The sequence below is a fragment of the Crassostrea angulata genome, unplaced genomic scaffold (genome assembly GCF_025612915.1).
Source record: "Crassostrea angulata isolate pt1a10 unplaced genomic scaffold, ASM2561291v2 HiC_scaffold_261, whole genome shotgun sequence".
Lineage (NCBI taxonomy): Eukaryota > Metazoa > Mollusca > Bivalvia > Ostreida > Ostreidae > Magallana > Magallana angulata.
The window spans coordinates 257,018-273,804 of NW_026441814.1; the positions used below are offsets into that span (position 1 = coordinate 257,018).

The following is a 16,787-nucleotide window of genomic DNA, read 5'->3' on the forward strand; positions in this document are numbered from 1 at the left end:
TGAGATAAATGAAGCAAACCAACAAATCATTTCATCAATTCAAACATCTTGCATATGTGCATATCACTCCTGTGTTGTGTACAGCTATAACTTTTATTTCATCTATGATACTACATTACTTACACGGATGATATTACTAGTTTGTTCATCAAGCTAGCAATAACGCAATGTGTATCCCATATTACGTAGAATTCTAAAATATAACGAGCACATTCGCAAGGAAAAAGTTTAATATTCATCACTTACCTTCCGTCTGAACAATTTTCTTCTGGTCCCGTTCCGTTCCGCAAAATACCATTACCCGTGTGGATATTGGTATTTAACGCAACGGAACGGAATCTTTCAAACTTTTTAAATAATGGAAAATATCATAACAACTACTCACCGTTCGTTAAATTTTTTTTCATATTCTTTAAAGATGAATGAGTCTATCAATCAAATCAATTCAGTCATCTTGTGTATTTGCTGATTATTAATTTCAGCGTTTGTGTGCGTGTGCTACATACAACAACAACTCTGTTTTCATTTTTTTTTTATCAATTTCATATCATTGTCACGGCAGAACTAACTATAGTTGGTTAATTAAGCTAGCAAAAACACAATGCTTATATCAAGTAGAATTCATATTATACCAAGATCATTCGCAGCGCAGGGATAATATCGATAAAAATACTTGATAGTCTTATTTGAAATAAATTTGAATGAATGATGATATAACAAATGTTGTTACCATACTTATGAATAATTTTCTTCTGGTTCCGTTCCGTTCCGCAAAATACCATTACCGGTGTGGATATTGGTATTTAACGGAACGGAACGGAACCGTTTAAAAATTTTGAAATTTTTTATAATATGAAAAATATCATAACAAGCACGGCATTTATATATTCAATCTATAAGGAACATGTATTTGTTACGGGAGTTTACGGGAGATTTAAAGAGTTTGTTTATCAAATTAACAATACACAATGTTTACATCCAGTAGAATTTTATATTATATCAAACATATTCTGAGGGATAACATTATTTCCAAAAATAATTGATGGCTTTATTTGTAATACATTAAAATAGATATTAATATAAGAATATGGATTCCATACTTATTAATAATTTTCTCATGATTCCGTTCCGTTCCGCAAAATACCAATACCCGTGTGGATATTGGTATTTAACGGAACGGAACGGAATCTTTTACATTTTTTAAGCCATCTCAGGGCTTTGTTCGTACGATCAGTTTTATAATAGAGATTAACTGCCACTGATCATGGCTAAATATACATTTACATGCTTTATATGTTAAAAATATAATGTGCACATTAAATGGATTGCATGTCACTGAATTTTCATATCCATGATACAGCAAGAGACAGATTATCATAATGTTGATTAAATGTGCTTAATCATGTGTCTCTGTATTCCGCTTGTAAGTTTGTGTTACTAATCAGTGCAGTCTAATTGCAACTTCTCGGGCCTTCCCGACAGGCTCGGAAAAAACATGAATGCATTAACATTACCGGATGTTAGAATTTTATACAAAATGGAGTTGCTTCCCATTTAAATAAGGATAGACTAAACAGCCTTGTGTGTCGTTTTTCGTGGTATAGTTTAGGATATATCGTTGGCTTTAATGAAGTCTATGTCAGGTCTCAACAGATCATAGATTGTGTTGTATTTATATCAAGTTTTATAAAAATGGATGTTACCATGTACGCCTATCTAATATTTTCAATTGTGTCAATTTCAACTGTTACCCTCCAAAAGAGGACTATTTATTTTTCTATACTGAATGTTTTAATTTTAGAGAACATTTTACTGCTTCTACATAGAAATGACGAGAATTATACAGCAAACCGTACGCGTATGTAACAATTTGCGTGTTACCCCTTGCCAAGGGAGTTGCTAATGCTGAGGGTAATATAACGGATTATCAACTGCGTCTAAACCAATCAGATTTCAGTATTTTTTTTAATTCGAACTTTCATGTACAAGTTATTCACATCACCTTATATATTTAGTTTTACAGTGCATACACATCATATATTCACTTCATTTGAGATTTAGAATATAAGTATAATATAGACACAGTCACATACCGAAGATAAAAAAGCACATGTACAGACAAGTGTATACACCGACAGACAGACGTATATATGCACAAACAATCTCGAAAACTTGCTTTCAGAAATTAACATAGAATTATAATAAAACAAAATATTCAGAAATGTATTTATTGGCCAATAAATCTCTCATCGACGGTAGAAACTAAAATATACATATAAAGACAAATGAATTCAAAGCACAAATCACACACCAACGCTAGATCAACATACAGACTTGAATCACAACGACAATTGATACCCTTATGGCCCGTCATACTATTACTTATTAGGTTAGTTACTGACTCACTACGCCTCGCCATCTATGAGATTGATCAACCCAATATATTTCCGTAGTGAGTCAGTAACTAACCTAATAAGTGTTTTGTTTTCCCAAGAACTATCAAGCGACATGTTTATTCACAAATAGCGATGATCTACGCAAAGCCATGTACAAGATGTCTAACATCTCGTGCAATTTAACTCATTTAAACTCTTCAAAATTTTCAATCTCACCTTTCAAATACTCTTTAAAAATCTTTGCTTCACCCATGTTTACTTACAATGTTTTGTTCCTATTCAATTTTAAATGTTTTCTCCCTTTCCTCTGCAGAGATTTGATCAAATATCGACGCTGTCATTTTGTTCTCCTCCAGACAAAACAATGTGACGTCAATATTCTAAGGGCAACTACTCTAATTTTAATGAATTTCAAAGGGCAACTACTCCAAATACATTAAGAACTTACGGCATGCGGTTTATGTATTGAATTCAATGAAATGTCGAAATGAGTAACGAAGCGTCGGCCAATGACGGCCATATTGCCTAATACTAGTATTATTTCTCACCGAACAAATATAAAGATATGTGCACGTGCTATGTTTAAACCAATGAAAGTGTGACATTTCAGTCCAAGGGAAAACAATTATATATGTGCGAACTTTAAAACAGAGATTTCATATCATTAAAGTCACAGGGGCTTGGTTGTTGGATAGTGAATTTTCTAATTATTTGTTCCCGAAGAAAAAATTGATTAAAATTTGTAATCTTATGTGTATTTCTGTGTATTGCAATAAATAAATTCACTGAAACCCCCCGTTTCAGCCATGTTTAAAAAGTGTATTCAATGTACATTAAAAGAAGTAAAGGGACGACACTCGCCATTTTGGATTTATAGGGGGTCCTCGTTTCAAGCTATGTTTTAAACAAATTCTTCCATTTCTCCAACGATTACTGACGAGATCTAGGTTGTAAAATGTTAAAATGACTTATTCTTATCGTCTGACTACATCTGTACGCTGCATAATAAAAACATCGTTCCGAAATGTACTAGATACTCGCCAAACTTATCGAACTTATTGAAATGCACATATGCAAGATGTTTGAATTGATGAAATGACTTGTTGGTTTGCTTCATTTATCTCAAAATAACATAGAAATAAACAAACAGCTAGTAGTTGTTATGATATATTTTATATTTCAAAATTTTTAAACGGTTCCGTTCCGTTAAATACCAATATCCACACCGGTAATGGTATTTTGCGGAACGGAACGGAACCAGAAGAAAATTATTTATAAGTATGGTAACAACATTTGTTATATCATCATTCATTCAAATTTATTTCAAATAAGACTATCAAGTATTTTTATCGATATTATCCCTGCGCTGCGAATGATCTTGGTATAATATGAATTCTACTTGATATAAGCATTGTGTTTTTGCTAGCTTAATTAACCAACTAGTTAGTTCTGCCGTGACAATGATATGAAATTGATAAAAAAAAAATGAAACAGAGTTGTTATTGTATGCAGCACACGCACACAAACGCTGAAATTAATAATCAGCAAATACACGAGATGACTGAATTGATTTGATTGATAGACTCATTCATCTTTAAAGAATCTGATAAAAAATTCAAGGAACGGTGAGTAGTTGTTATGATATTTTCCATTATTTAAAAAGTTTGAAAGATTCCGTTCCGTTCCGTTAAATACCAATATCCACACGGGTAATGGTATTTTGCGGAACGGAACGGAACCAGAAGAAAATTATTTATAAGTATGGTAACAACATTTGTTATATCATCATTCATTCAAATTTATTTCAAATAAGACTATCAAGTATTTTTATCGATATTATCCCTGCGCTGCGAATGATCTTGGTATAATATGAATTCTACTTGATATAAGCATTGTGTTTTTGCTAGCTTAATTAACCAACTAGTTAGTTCTGCCGTGACAATGATATGAAATTGATAAAAAAAAAATGAAACAGAGTTGTTATTGTATGCAGCACACGCATACAAACGCTGAAATTAATAATCAGCAAATACACGAGATGACTGAATTGATTTGATTGATAGACTCATTCATCTTTAAAGAATCTGATAAAAAATTCAAGGAACGGTGAGTAGTTGTTATGATATTTTCCATTATTTAAAAAGTTTGAAAGATTCCGTTCCGTTCCGTTAAATACCAATATCCACACGGGTAATGGTATTTTGCGGAACGGAACGGAACCAGAAGAAAATTTTTCAGACGGAAGGTAAGTGATGAATATTAAACTTTTTCCTTGCGAATGTGCTCGTTATACTTTAGAATTCTACGTAATATGGGATACACATTGCGTTATTGCTAGCTTGATGAACAAACTAGTAATATCATCCGTGTAAGTAATGTAGAATCATAGATGAAATAAAAGTTATAGCTGTACACAACACAGGAGTGATATGCACATATGCAAGATGTTTGAATTGATGAAATGATTTGCTTCATTTATCTCAAAATAACATAGAAATAAACTCACAGCTAGTAGTTGTTATGATGTTTTCCTTTATTTAAAAAGTTTGAAAGATTCCGTTCCGTTCCGTTTAATACCAATATCCACACGGGTAATGGTATTTTGCGGAACGGAACGGAATCAGAAGAAATCTATTCAGAAGAAAGATTACTTAAGTAATGTTCATCGACGTTACACACACAGATTAATTGAGTTTGGTTTTAACCTCAACTTTATATTTACAGTGTCAATCAAACATCATAAAACAACTAGTGACTTCATGTTTTCTCGGGAGGGAAGCGTGTATTGACTTATAGAGCAATGGGTAGCATATTTTATGTAATACACAGTTCATTAAAACAGCAAAATTTGTAAAACAATCTTCCATTTACGATAAGTTAAATTGAAATAATGACGTTTTAAAAAAATCTTGTTTCCCCTTTTGGGGCCTCTTAACTGGTTCCGTTCCGTTCCGTTCCGTTCCGCAAAGTACCAATAGCCGAAATAACCATATAACACGGGCATAGATATTTTGTTTTATAAGCGAGTGTTACAAGCAGATACCCATGCATGGCGTGACCGGCCTTTCTTCTGTCAGTGTGTACAAAACAAGTAAACGTATTACACTACCCCAAATATTATTAAAGTTGAATTTGGCAAAAATCAAAAGAATATGGCCTTCAATACTTTAAAACTGTTGCTAGAATCCTTTGTTCAATTGTTTCGAATGAAAATTACAAATGAATGTATTTTCATTTAAATACAAGAAGTTGAGTGGTTTCGGATAAATCAAAATGACAATATATATTTTATGCAATTAACAATATTATTCTAGCAGTTATACAATTAAACAAGTGCTCTATTTTAAACTGTCATGTGATACCACAGTAGGACAATATCGACGTGATTTCGAAGAGGAAATATTTTAGTGAGCACTATCACTTCATATTAATATGCAGCATTGTTTTCGTAAAAATAATCAGTTTTAAAAATGATCATTATATCAACGGTCAATAAACTCGGAGTTGCCTTTACCTACCTGCATGATTATCTATGTAGAGCAGTGTTTTAATTACGGCTTCGAGAAAAATATGCAAGAGACATGTTTTATAATCTTAAGAAAAATGTCCACAGTAAACCCAATCATAAAATATGCTCATACGCAAAGATAGGCTATGGTTTAAATACATTGAATGGAAATAAGAGGTTTCGAGATATAAGACAAAATAAAACAAAGAAATTGTGGTGGTTATCTGCATAAACGAACCCAGTTGATTTCACGATTCAAGAGACAAACTTTGAGCCAGATATCTTAAAGATACAACAAAGCCAGGGATGTATATTTTGAAGCAGCAATTTCACGGATATTATTCAACTTTCAATCAATCCAAAAATCAATCCAAGAGCTTGAAAATAAACAAGAAAAATTGAAAGGAAAACACACAAGCGAAATACATTTTTCTAATGTAATAATGTTCTGTAAGTCAGTCAATTATCCACTGGAAAAGAGATGCTGCAAGGTGCTAATGGTATAAAAATTTGCTCCGCTAGAGCGGTAAATGATGCAATTCATTTTGGGAGACCGTCGTTTTGAGATTGCAAACTGAATAAATGAATATACAAAAGTACTTAAAGATAGTTTTGTTTGTCATTTTTATCTAAACCCTTATTTCAGTAGTAAAATATTAATACTTACTAATTGAAAAGGTTGGATCACTGAATACACCAATGGACTAAACATTATTAAAAACAGTCGACTTGCTTCTGCCATGTTCACTTGTACAAAAAGGTATCTTAAATCAGTTCTATACATGTACTGTGTAACGATTATCTGTTTTTGTTGTAGGTTTTATTTGCTTTGCACACTAATACGATAAGCGGTATCGCAATGGTGACGTCCCATGCAAAAGTGTTTTATCTGTACTATTGTATATCTGGTAATTTTCGCGATTATCTAATTTTTGTTTTTCTGCAATTTCGGTCAAATCAAAAGTAAAGTGAATACGCGGAAATTATATTCTATATTATTTTCTATAAGAAACTTTTAAAATCGCAAATATTGAACGACGCAGATGCTTCATATTTCCCCAATTTTAGCATATTTTGTGACACGCGAAAAAAACCTGGATACACAGTATTTTGTGTTTTTTTCTTTTGTCTATATTTAATCTCATTCCTTAACATTATGCTTTTATCTGAGCTCAAATAGAAAACACCTGTGACTTTTTCGTCATCTTATTTCAGTGACTATTTATTTTTATAAAAGAGGTCTACATTAGCAACAGTGCATATATTTAAAAAAATCAAAGTACTGAGGAACTGACGGGAGTTGATTTTGTCGATGTATATTTTAGAATCAATGATATGTTATTCTGCATGACAAATACATGTAGTTTCTAATTTGAATCACGCACATTTTTATAATATGAATTTTTTTACTTTTTCGACAAGAATGTCGAGAAACGCACATATGAATCACGTTAAATAGTATTTAAAGGTAAAATTGAATCAATCAAATTATGTATCCGTAATAGAAATATTTTTCGATAATTGTATGGATCCAATATTGAACTCTAGTCTCGTTCAACCAAACGCTCAGCTGGCACTGTAAATATCCGACAAGGATTTACGGAGACAGCCGAGCGTCAAGTTGAACGAGACTCTATTGAACTCTGGCGTAGAAATACATACGACTACAAAAACTATTTAAATTGTTCGTACCATTTAAAATCTGACTATTTTCAAAATATTTATACATACGTTTCCTTGAAAAACAATGCTTTAGCGTACAGTACATCGAACTTATCAATTATTTTCAAGAACTAAGACTTATCAGCAGCAATGATTTGTGCTGAGGTCCAAACACTGTTTCATTTTCGGTTTGTCTGAGTAACTGCATAGGAGAGTAATTATTGATTAAAATCAACTCCCAAAAACGAACCATGCTAACTTTAAAAACCAGGAGTAAACATTTAACAGTGTAAAATCGTTGTTATGTGATAATGCGGAAAATAACGAACTAAAATGATTAGTTTGATTTTGTTAATATAACCAAACATTTGAATATTGATTGTTGTTTAAATTTGCTTAAATGCAGAAGGGAAAAAGGAAAGAGACAAACAGACAGACAATTGTACAAATGTAAACACTGTTCGTACAAACGTAGCTTATTCAGTACCCAAACTAATTACACTACTGATTTTCAGTCGGTACTTAAATAATCTTTTATTTTATAGACAGCATTTTGTTAGGTATTTTTCTTGCACAAACAATTATATTGATATTGCAAAGTTTTTAGACAATATAATCTTGTGTAAACAAATAATTCATTCTATTTGTTTTCAACATCATAAGTTAGGTTTTTTTTTCATCTTGTTATTAAAACTTCGATAAGATAATGTAAATGGGAATTATAATGATGATATGTAAAGAAAACTTGAAAGTGAATACATGTTTTGAGATACTCATCTGTTCATCTGCACATGTATATTGTAAATAAAAAACATGCTATCACTTAATATTTATTTAAATCAACAAGACATACAACAGAAGCGTTCACGACCAAAATAGTATCGTATCAACTTGTTCTTCATAGCAGATTATTATGTCTGGGTTGCCTCTTGACGATACCTGATGACTTCTCGTGTTATGATTAAGAGCAATACAAGTGATATAATAGAACCTGTTGGAATTGTTATCTGTCGTACAACTGTGACAATAGTTTCTTGTAGTTTATTCGTGGCATCTCCTCCCTTTGTTTCTACCAAAACCGTCGTTTCTTCTATTAAAAAAAATAAGTTAGATTAAAATAATTGAAGGGACATGGTCACGATTTTGGTGTAATTCTATTTTTCTGTTTTTATTATTTACAATGCTTTAGAAATGCATTTCTAATTATCTATTTGAATTTGAGAGTCAGTCTTTAAGGTTTAAGCAAGATACGGGGCTCACAAATATGTGTCATGTAAACAAGGTTCGTGCCCTGTTTTTGTTTACATAGGTTCAATATACCAATAAAAAATCTTTTTCAAGCTGATTTTTCTATTTTCTTATTCATTTTAAGCATAAATAAACAGTTCTCTAACGTTTCACATATTCAACACTCAAAATGTAAGCAAAAGCTTTGTTTACATGGCAAAGACTTGTATGCTTTTTCACTGTAACTCAACAAATGACTCAAATTCTGGTTGCCTATTAAGAATGCCCCACTGAAGCATTGTAAACATTAAAATCGGAAAAATAATTTTTGACAAAAATCGTGACCCATTTAGTATTTAATCAATCGGTGGCAAGTATTACGTTTTGAGAAATTAAACTTTTGAAATATGAATATACACATACGACATGCGAAATATAACTATTAACCGTTTAAATTTACTCATTTATAATCACCTGTTCACAAAATGTAAAATGCGCAAACATAATTTTTTTAAAAGGAAATTAACTACTGAATACACTGTGGTAAAATATAAGCAAAATGCACCAACCAAAAAATGCAATATTGTATGACATTTTTAGCATCATCATTATTCTTAATTAAGGTAATCACATTATAAATAACCATATAACAACGCAAGCTAATACAATTAAAACTGATGTAGTGTACGTAATATGACATAAACTACATATTGTTTGTGAATGGACCACTTACCTTGGTGGTTATTTTGTTTCATACCTAAACAATATACAATGGTATTCCATTGCAGGTGGGAATCAAAAATTTTAGAAATGTAACGCCATAATATAGGTATATTATCATACTGTAAAAGCTATTGAAATCATGGTAGCTTCAAATATGCTTTGTCTAAAGAAATTGTTGAACATTTCACTTAATATTAAACAACAATTATGTTAATAATTGTATTTATGTGTTGAATGCTATAATTTTATTTGCTGATTTATTGTATTTTTCATGTTTATGTTTGATTAGATAAGTTGCATTTCTTTCCCAGGCCTTGTAGAGGTCGTTGGCCATATTATGTAATTTCCCTGCAGTGGTCACTTTCCATGTCTATTTTTAGCCCAAATTCCTAGTCTAAAAACCTCCCAGTGACCTATTATGTAATTGTTAACAATTCCATGGTGTTATTCTACCCAAATTTAATTTAATAGCCAATCAAATTAAGCGATACGGTCACGTGGTTTGATGCGGTCAGTATCTGACCAGTGAGAGTAGGGTCATTCTGTCTTCATCTATGAGAGTGTTAGCACGAGTAATGTTTTGATACACCCACCACCATCCCCGTTTCACCACTCCAATATTCGAAAGTTGCATACATGTACAAAATATTGTTATTTTGCATCTGTCATATTTTATTTTTGAGGTGCCATCTTTTTGCTGGTTTTGTATATATTGTATATAATTTTGAACAAAATATTTTTTTATGTATTTTAAAGGGATCAGCATATTGATAAGTTATTTAACATTTTGTGTGAACAGTTTTGGGTCTGATCCCCTACTGTGTTGTTTATATTTTTCTTTACTTTTGTCATTTTTAATAAATGACATATTTCATCATGCACAAGTGTTGAGTTTATTTATCAGACAGCAAAAACGGAGCTGCGGTGAGGTTGTGCAGCATGAAAAAACATAAAGTACTATTTTATTTCAATAGCACGTATAATATTTTTCGTAAGAAAAAAAGTTTAAAATTGACGTACAAAATAAGAACTATACGCGACAAGGTCTAATCCCCCCCCTTCTTTTATAAATTAGAGAAAATAATCATGTCTTAATGATATTTTGATGAAACATAAAACGGAACATGCTAGTTAACGAAGTTTAAAAGTTGTTTAACATCAATTATTCCTCGTTCCTGTATGACGTCACGTAAGTGGGACATTTCCTGCATTTTCATAAAAGCATGAACATTTCACCAGTTTTTCTTTATATTCAATAGTAGGAGGTATATATAATGCAACTCTAAAATCATTTTTACCAATAGTATTGTTTATATCAATTTGCATATCATATTAAAGAATGGTGTTGGGACGAACGTGCGCTCGATGTTTCTTTTTTTTTAAATTGGTAGGAAGTTCCCCATTTTTTTGGCCAAAATACCTTCTGTTTTTGAAATTAGTTCATCATTAACATCTCGTATTTCTATTATGACTTCGAATAGACAATTTATTTTTAAAAACTTGAATTATATACATATCAACATATCTTTTAGCAAATTTCTTTTCATTGATGCTCAATATATATTTTGACATTTTTTGGCATAAAAACTTGAGCTCTTTATCCCTCACATAGTTCCTTGAAATATACTCAATTGGGCCCATTTTAGATCAACAAATAGAGTACTGGATTTGTAGACACTGGCTCAAATGTATTCGTAAATGTAGCCAATGGCCTACAAATTACTAGATATTGATTAAAGTTAGTTTGCACATACAAATATTGTTTGTGCAGTGCTAATCATAGACATAAGTTTCAGAAAGGCCATAGAGAATTCAGGGAAAAAAACCCACTATGTTCGAATTACTTTTGTCATAAACAAATCTGTAAATATTCTTCATCTAGGCTCTCTTTAAAGATTAAATTATGGATAATTCATGGACATTAAAAACTACATGTTAAACACTTTTCGTTATTTGAATCCATGGCGTATATAGTGTTGATCTAACCGACTAATTTATGAACTCATTACATACACACTATCGGCTATTTACAGTTGTTTGTTTTTTTGTATAACATGAGTCTAAAAATGTTATTCATATTAATGAAGAATTCAACACTTTCTCCAGCAACGTTTTGACATTCGGAACTATCGGGGTTTTTCATTTGAAATGCACTGAGTTAGAGTTATCTCCCGTATTTCCTTTAAAGAAATATACATGTATAAGACAAATTTTCAATGAAAATTTGCACGTATTTGTAAAATTGTTTTTGAGTTTATCCATGCAAATGTGATATTGTGGAAACAAAAACTAGAGAGCCTCCTGTGATTTAGCCTTAATGTAATGCGCATGCGCAAGATTGTAAAATCCGAAAAATCCATATTTTTTTATTATTAATTAGCCAAGCTTGATTGAGAAAAAAAAATTGGTAATCTTCAAGTGCCAATAATGTTTAAAATATATAAACCAATTGTCAGTACTCTTCCGATTCCTCGGTATTAAAGCCCCCAAAATCGAGTCTATTATTTTTAATATACATGTAGTAGTATAGATAGATACGATCAAGGCGAGGTTTGCGGCCACATAAAGATACCTTAAATTTACATTGTCATATAACACTAGATACCCCTTTGTTCAGATATGAGTAACAGATAGAAGTTTCTCATGAGGTCGTTGAACCTATTTTAAATGGGTTTTTGTTTTGTTTTTGTTTACATTGAAGTAGTTTAAAATGTTGACTTTTGTTGCATTTTATTCTATGTATAATAGAAATGAAATCTAAATGCAAATTGCAAACCTTAATTTAATTTACAAAATTATCTTCATGATATACATGTAAATACAATAATTGTTAAGAATCTTTTCATTGAAATATCCGAGAAACCCATGTATAGCTTTCGGACATCGTTCAAACATATTAGAAACTATAGTTTACCATGAAACAGATATGTTCATAAACATTAAATAAGAATAAGATGAATGACAACTATTGTAAACTTTAAACATACCATTGATTATACCTTTGGAACAGATAACGTTGGGATAAAATTTGCAAATAAATTAATTTGTAAGCAATGAACAGATTGTGTTTTATGTCAATCGGAATAAATGGAATATGAATAAAATGGTGAAGTTGAAGGGGAATTTCCCCTCCTAAATTGGTTTAGCAAAACAATCTCTTATCTGAAAGGGTTGGTTGGGAAGGAGGGGTGATCAAGACTAAAGTGAATCTTGACCTAAAGAACAGAATTTAGAGATATGATATATTGTCCATTAAGCTAAAGCAAAAGTAACTAAAGCAACGTACATAAATATATCATTGATTTCAACAATAACAATAATTGTTAAGAATCTTTTCATTGAAATATCCGAGAAACCCATGTATAGCTTTCGGACATCGTTCAAACATATTAGAAACTATAGTTTACCATGAAACAGATATGTTCATAAACATTAGATAAGAATAAGATGAATGACAACTATTGTAAACTTTAAACATACCATTGATTATACCTTTGGAACAGATAACGTTGGGATAAAATTTGCAAATAAATTAATTTGTAAGCAATGAACAGATTGTGTTTTATGTCAATCGGAATAAATGGAATATGAATAAAATGGTGAAGTTGAAGGGGAATTTCCCCTCCTAAATTGGTTTAGCAAAACAATCTCTTATCTGAAAGGGTTGGTTGGGAAGGAGGGGTGATCAAGACTAAAGTGAATCTTGACCTAAAGAACAGAATTTAGAGATATGATATATTGTCCATTAAGCTAAAGCAAAAGTAACTAAAGCAACGTACATAAATATATCATTGATTTCAAAATATATATAATTATGTTTGCTATTTCAGGCTTGTTTATTTAAAGTGATCGTAGGTTTTAATTTTCTTAAATTTTACAGTGATTATTAATCAGGTAAAATTCAATTTAGCTTACGGACATTGTATCACACGTGATGATATACCAATTATATAAGCTATACCTGCATTGCAGGCATTTTTGTCTCTAGTTTATTGGCAAAATGTCTTTCTTTCTTTTTTTTTTTTTAGAAAATACGATTCATAAACCCAATAGAATACTTTGAAACGGAATATATCGAACACGTTTAAATAAAGTAATGATACAAATTATGCATTGATAGTATTATTACACACCACACGTTGGCCTCGTTTGTTTCTTTCACATCAAACCCGATCACGAACTCGAACAATAATGTATTGAAATGTAAAAAAAAATCAATATATTTTGTCGAAAATATGTCGATAAGACGCTACAACTTGTTTTGTTGTTTGACATTCTGAAACTCTTCAGCAAGTCATATAATTTCCCCAAACGCATACAGAAAAAGGGGGGTATTGAAGTAGAACAGACTTATAAGGGGACGGACAGTCACCTAGAAAGACGGATTGACGAACACACAAAAAAGCATAAGACACCACCTCCGGTGAAGCCGGTAGGTGACTTATAATGTATTATGAAAAGCATTTTGATATGTACGAGTAGTGTAAGAATATGTGTGATAATAATTCTTAAAACCTGTGATTTGCAATTGATTTTTTCGCTGATGCTTACATTAAAACAAGTTCCAGTCTTAGTCAGTGTTTAAAAGCAGAAGAATACGAATGATCAGTGAAATAAGTAAAATTGTTGAGCTATGTTGTTATGTATGTTAAATCTATGTTGTACCTCTTGAACTGGTGGCCAAATTGCAACCGTACATGTGGTGACACGGAAAACACTCGCATTTCAATGCACACTTCAGACCATACGATGGTGTTTCACACATTTCAGAGCAGTTGAACCCAAAGTATCCGTCTGGACAATCTGGAAATAGCAAGATAAGTATTCACTGGAAAAAAGCTCGGTTCCTTTCTGCATTATATTAAAATAAATAACTATGGTGTTGATACACCCATTGCATGCTATATCAACGCACTATCAAAAAATGAATAACTTAGATAGTTGTTGAAAAAAGTAATACTCTAACGAAGAACATAAAATTGAGTAAACTGTTTATACTCTATCAAATTATTTTGAATCTACGTGCGTAACTTTTGCATTGGTTTCCATCTCTGTAGAAATTATAGCAACAAGACGCTGTGCTGTCCTCCAAAAGTCTGAAATTAAAAACAAACACAAAATAAAGAGTTACATGTAATATAACTTAATGTCAAATTTAAAAAATAGACATATAAAATAATAAACGATTCAGTATGATGTGTTATAGCTGGGACTAAAAGTGTTTTAATTATTTTTTGTCCCCACTTCAGTAGCCATTGTAGCGCCGGAAGCAATCCAAAACCATCCATTCATTAATATAATTTTTTAAATAACCAAAGTGTTTTGACTATTTCGATTTGTCAGTGGTTCACCAAAAGTACTTTCAGTGTTTTTGTTAAAATATAAATGTTGCTTATTTGAAACATAAGAGGGTATCAAAAGTATACGAATAGGGTATAATTTATGGACGCAGAGATGCTTATTATACTTTTATATTAATGAAGGATGCTGAAAATATACTCAAAATCATTTCCTCTTTCATTAAATCAGTTGGTGTATGATATACACATTTCACAGAAATTTCTCATTAAAGCACACCAGTTCAATTGGAATCTTTAAATAAAATCAAATGAAAAAAAACATGTGTCTATGGATGTACTTGTACATATATGCATTGATTTATCTTTATATCTTGTTAATTAAATATTCATTAAAATTTAACCGTGGTTACATTCATCAATTCTTTTTTTATAACTGTTGCTGTTTGAATTTAATGTTATATAACTCTATGAAAAGATATTTTTTAACCAGGTTGACAATGCTTTCTAAAAAGACAATATTAAATTAAATTTATCAGTAATTTGCTAGGTTTTGATATTGTTAGAAATAAAAATTAAAGAATTAATTGAATGTTTAAATTGTCAGGCTTTATTTATGTATGTTAATTCAGAAGTTCATGAATCATACATAATGATTGGTTTAAAATAAATTCTTTTTAAAATGTCCATTGAGTACCGCGGTTTGATATAATAAGTTTACATTTTTAATTCCTTAGCACATAAAGCAAGTTTATCATTGACATTTATTATTACTTAACTTCCGGATATATAATCAAATAAAATGCCAAACATTAATTTAAGCCAAACTTACCCAGAAGAGCAACATTCTGCTTCATTTTTCAAGATGAAAAGGAAGAGGAACAAGAATAAAACGATACCTTTAATGGTATTGTTCTGCAATACATTAAAAACGTGTGGCGTTACTTCCATAGTTCCATTAATACCACAAAATAGTTGAATTATGCGTATTCCATTTCCTGGTCCACTAAACAGAATAGCATCACATGATAAACACTTCACAGCTTCATCACATGGTTTGGGATTTTCAGCTCATATCAGTGTTTTTATCTGATCCAAATCATCTATTGTCTAGATTTTAACCGTCCACTTTTCTGTTTGTCTGTCCTAAAAAGTGTTAAACCTCTTAACTTTAGAACCAATTGGCAAATTTTAAATACATCAAAGAAAAATAAAAAGATAAAAACAAATATTTGGATCTGTTTTCTGAGAATAAGAATTAGACCGATTGTTTCAAATCCTTGAAATAATGCATGCGTGAAGTAAGTACAATACATCATTGGATATACAGAGAGAATGTGTACTAAATAATTTCTATTTATCAACAGTTATAATTCTTTTTAAAAAATACATTCAATCATTACACTGCTTGTTTAATACAGAGTACATTTTGAGTTGGTATCTTTAAGCAATGACGTTGATTATAAAAAGCAAAACAAACTGCAATACCATGCTTTTTTTTTAACAATTTCACGGACATTTTTAAAAGTGCCCGATTGAAGACAGTTTTGAAAAAAAATCACCATTTGTGTTTAAAAAATTTTGTTTATCGTTGAGATTTACAATGACAACTGTTTGAAAAATCCTGTTTTTTTTTTTTCAAATGATTTTAACCTTTATTTTGCTATGATTTCCTATAAAGCTTTTGTAAAGCTTTTTTATATGTCTACATTTTACAAACAGTCATGACTTTGAAGACGTTTCCTGTGCAGAAAACGTATCCACCGATCATTACACTACCATTACGCTAGATTTTATGTGAATCATTTTACATGTATGTCTGCACAAATCAATTTAGAACCTAATTGAAACATGGACTTACGAACTTTAAAGTCCAAGTGAAAATAAAAGATGTTTATGTTATGTAGATGATACGCACTGGTAAAATTAGGATGTGGTATAGTTTAAACATCGGCTATGATTTTGGAATGACAG

At 30.9% G+C, this 16,787-nt stretch overlaps 1 protein-coding gene across 1 annotated transcript; it reads right to left on the minus strand.

Annotated features, from left to right (window-relative positions):
* Positions 1–13,869: 13,869 nt before the first annotated feature.
* Positions 13,870–15,936, minus strand: LOC128169943 (multiple epidermal growth factor-like domains protein 10). Its single transcript, XM_052835964.1, has 3 exons — positions 15,646–15,936; positions 14,548–14,612; positions 13,870–14,319 (listed from the first exon to the last, which is right to left on the minus strand). Exons 1-3 carry the CDS (start codon positions 15,762–15,764, stop codon positions 14,171–14,173), a joined length of 333 nt encoding a protein of 110 aa, XP_052691924.1. The 5' UTR covers positions 15,765–15,936; the 3' UTR covers positions 13,870–14,170.
* Between the last annotated feature and the right edge of the window lie 851 nt (positions 15,937–16,787).